The sequence below is a fragment of the Sinocyclocheilus grahami genome, unplaced genomic scaffold (genome assembly GCF_001515645.1).
Source record: "Sinocyclocheilus grahami isolate Dianchi unplaced genomic scaffold, SAMN03320097.WGS_v1.1 scaffold1435.1, whole genome shotgun sequence".
NCBI classification, from domain to species: domain Eukaryota; kingdom Metazoa; phylum Chordata; class Actinopteri; order Cypriniformes; family Cyprinidae; genus Sinocyclocheilus; species Sinocyclocheilus grahami.
Genome location: NW_015506614.1, coordinates 38,734 through 43,015, shown reverse-complemented (window position 1 = coordinate 43,015; position 4,282 = coordinate 38,734). Strand labels below are relative to the sequence as shown.

General features: G+C 43.2%; 1 protein-coding gene across 1 annotated transcript in view; it reads right to left on the bottom strand.

Annotated features, from left to right (window-relative positions):
* The window catches only part of LOC107570261 (eukaryotic translation initiation factor 4 gamma 1-like), a 32,334-nt gene that overhangs the window by 9,264 nt on the left and 18,788 nt on the right, over window positions 1-4,282 (bottom strand). Inside the window, exons 13-16 of the mRNA XM_016256471.1 lie at window positions 3,496-3,621; window positions 3,320-3,401; window positions 1,584-1,682; window positions 1,277-1,414 (exon numbers count right to left, since the gene is read on the bottom strand). Coding sequence (XP_016111957.1) covers window positions 1,277-1,414; window positions 1,584-1,682; window positions 3,320-3,401; window positions 3,496-3,621 — 445 coding nt within the window. The remainder of the gene's footprint in view (window positions 1-1,276; window positions 1,415-1,583; window positions 1,683-3,319; window positions 3,402-3,495; window positions 3,622-4,282) is intronic.

Below are 4,282 nucleotides of genomic sequence, written 5' to 3'. Positions count from 1 at the left end.
ACTCACTCCCTCTCAAACACGCACTCACTCACTCCCTCTCAAACACGCACTCACTCACACACTCGCCCACGCACTCCCTCACACACTCACAGTCGTAAACGCACTCGCTCACGCACTCCCTGTCGCACACGCACTCGCCCACGCACTCGAATTCGTAAACGCACTCGGTCACGCACTCGAACACGCACTCGAACACCCACTCGCAGTCGCCCACCCACTCGCAGTCGTAAACTCACTCCCTCTCAAACACGCACTCGCCCACGCACTCCCTCACACACTCACAGTCGTAAACGCACTCGCTCACGCACTCCCTGTCGCACACGCACTCGCCCACGCACTCGAATTCGTAAACGCACTTGGTCACGCACTCGCTCACGCAATCGAACACGCACTCGAACACGCACTTGAATTCGTAAACGCACTCGCTCACGCACTCGAACATGCACTTGAACACGCACTCCAACTCGCATTCGCTCACGCTCACGCACTCGAACACGCTCACGCACTCGCACTCGCACACACACTCGAACATGCTCACGCACTACCACTCGCACACGCACTCGCTAACGCACTCGAACACGCTCACGCACTCCCACTCGCTCACGCACTCGAACACGCACTCCCACTTGCATTCGCTCACGCACTCGAACATGCACTCCCACTCGCACTCACTCACGCACTCCCACTCGCTCTCGAACACGCATTCGAACACGCATTCGCACTCTCACTCCCACACGCACTCGAACACCCACTCGCAGTCGTAAACGCACTCGAACACCCAATCGCAGTCATAAACTCACTCCCTCTCAAACACGCACTCACTCACTCCCTCTCAAACACGCACTCACTCACACACTCGCCCACGCACTCCCTCACACACTCACAGTCGTAAACGCACTCGCTCACGCACTCCCTGTCGCACACGCACTCGCCCACGCACTCGAATTCGTAAACGCACTCGGTCACGCACTCGAACACGCACTCGAACACGCTCACGCACTCCCACTCGCTCACGCACTCACTCACGCACTCCCACTCGCTCTCGCACTCGAACACGCACTCGAACACGCACTCGAACACCCACTCGCAGTCGCCCACCCACTCGCAGTCGTAAACTCACTCCCTCTCAAACACGCACTCGCCCACGCACTCCCTCACACACTCACAGTCGTAAACACACTCGCCCACGCACTCCCTCACGCACCGCCTCTCGCACACACACACACTCCCTCACGCACTCACTCATGCACTCCCTCTCGCACACACACACTCGTACCTCCACCCAGTCAAAGATCCTCTGGTTGTCTGCTTTCTCCTGCAGGAGTCGCTCCAGCTCTCTAGAAATGTCTTCTGGACTCAGAGTAACTTTACTGCTCTTCCTCACACACTCCCCACCCAGAGTGAACTCCACTCCCTGCACACACACACACACACACACACACACACACACACACACACACACACCCCTTACAACACACACACACACACTCATTACATAAGGGATTATCAATCATACAGTTTAACAATGCAAGAATGCCGCCGTTGATCACTCTGCTGCTGTTATGACTGAATTCATCACAAACCTCTTCGGTGACAAACTTATTGGCGTCCTCGTCTTCGGGCAGGAAGTCTTTCCAGCTCAGCGCCGCATCTCTCCACATCGCTCCCACCTTCTTATGACTCTGAGACAAGAAACAGGAAACAGTTCAGAACTTCATTCAGTACAACAGCTGGAATATATAGTGCGCTATGTGGTGTGTCAATCATTCCCTATGTAGTTCACTCTTCTGTACCCACAATGCACTTTATAGTGTACAACAGGTATTTAAATTAGCATTGGAATTAGCTCACTCAGTGTCGATCACTTTGTAGTGAATGAGCAAGCAATTTGGGACACGGCGAGCAGGATTAAATTATTTGGGGGAAAAAAGGGAAAAAACAATCACGATGTTTCTGATAAAAAAATGTGACTGCAATTTAAAATACAAAAAAAACCCCTCCAGGTTTGCAGGTTTGCTTGTTAGGGCTGCACAATTTGACCAGAACGTTTGTGATTAAATATATCAATATGAAATAAGATAATATTATATATAATATAATAACTATTATTATTACTATAGTTATTATTACCAAGAACAATTATTAAACAAAATGAGAAATATTAATATATATAAATGTATATATTAATGTCATTTCACTGTAAAATAAAACATTTAAAAAAGTAAACAAAAATTGTATTACATATTATTAAAAACTATTTATTATACTATTATTAACTACCATTATTATTGTTTTTATTGAGATTATTATTACCTAACACAATATTAAACAAAATAAAAAATATTACTAATGCAATATTTCACTGTAAAATAAAAAATGTAAGAAATAATATATATATATATATATAGAGAGAGAGAGAGAGTTTATTTGCAAAAGCAGATTTTCGAAAATCATGTTTTTATGACATTATCATGTTTTTATTGTGCTTTATTGTGTTAGTTAGCTGTATTTTTTTTGTTATTTTTTAACCCTAATCAAAATAACCCAACTATATATATATATATATATATATATATATATAGAGAGAGAGAGTTTATTTGCAAAAGCAGATTTTCGAAAATCATGTTTTTATGACATTATCATGTTTTTATTGTGCTTTATTGTGTTAGTTAGCTGTATTTTTTTGTTATTTTTTAACCCTAATCAAAATAACCCAACTGCAGTTTGATTGAGATTAATTGAAATGCACAATGAAAAAACATGATTTTTGAAAATTGTTAAAAATTGAGTTATCTGTTTATATATATATATTAATTAATTTCATTTTATTTTACAATAAAGCTGTAAAATTAAAATACTAATATTTATGGCTTTCTTAAGTTCTTCACTTTCAGTTGTTAAAGCACTGAACTTTAATTATGGCAGGAAACTGCGGGGAAGCTTTTATTTTGTTGATAACAACGGGTTTATAAGCGGTTTAATACAAAATTTGTGAAGACAATCGGTGCACGTTGCATTCTGAAATGCACAATATAAGCGACTCAAACTCAGAGCAGATGCAGAGATTAATATGTGTGAAGCAGCATTCGCTGAGACTGAAAACAGTGGATCATGAGCCGCTCGTGTGTAAATGAACACAGTGCCGCGCTTCCGTCTTAAATAAGTGCATTTATTTATTTAATTAAATCACAGACTATAGTTTTGTGTGTATATGTTGTAAATTTGAATGCATAGTGTTATTAACGCTTTGGCAATGTAAAGATTCCATTCACCGTGCCGATAAAGCTATCCTAATCTTAAATTCACACAAGCGTCCTACCATTGCTTTACAGAGCAGCTTGAGGATCTCCACCAGCAGAACTCCAGCCTTCCCAAGAGGCACCAGCGGTTTAGACACCTCCCTGTGAACAGGTCAGAGGTCAGACACTCATATCTTACTGCCAGAGTCATTTACTGATTGATTTCTGTGTGGCTTTATTGGGTTTGCAGGCTCACCTGAAGAGCGGCCCCATGGGAATCCCTCCCTCGTGCAGCATGGGACTGATGAGCTCAGCCAGATACAGCCAGATGTGAGGAATATCTATCGCCATGTCCTCCGCAACCTCCAGCACCTCCAACAGCCTGCGCCAGGCATTAGCATTACATTCATTAGACTGCATTATATACACATACAGTATATGACAAATACAATTAAATAAAAAGGACAAATAAAATAAAAATAACATTTCTAAAACTTCCAGAAGGGGGCGCTCCAGCAGAAGAACAGAGAATGCCGTGAGTTGCGCACTTGAAAACGAAGCCCACTAGACAGTGACCATGTGCTGACTCTGAAATGTGCACTCGACTGTTTGCGAAATGGAGCTTTGTGCTCGTGTATCCTACCTCTCTCATTCGGCACAAATCCAAATATTCCATAATATTTCCTAACGTATCTGAATGGTAAATTATTATTTATTATGTAAGTTATAGGCTTTGTACTTCAGTCACGTTCCAACGGTGACACAGAGGCGCACGCGCTGATGTTTGGTTCACTTTATTTTATTTTGATAAAGTACCAACTGCGCTGTCAAGTTAGCATTGCTGGAACTGGTGTGTGAGTGTGTGTGTGTGTGTGTGTGTGTGAGAGTGTGTGTGTGTGTGTGAGTGTGTGTGTGTGTGTGTGTGAGTGTGTGTGTGAGTGAGTGTGTGTGTGTGTGTGTGAGTGTGTGTGTGAGTGTGAGTGTGAGTGTGTGTGAGTGTGTATATATGTGTGTGAGTGTGAGAGTGTGTGTGTGAGTGTGTG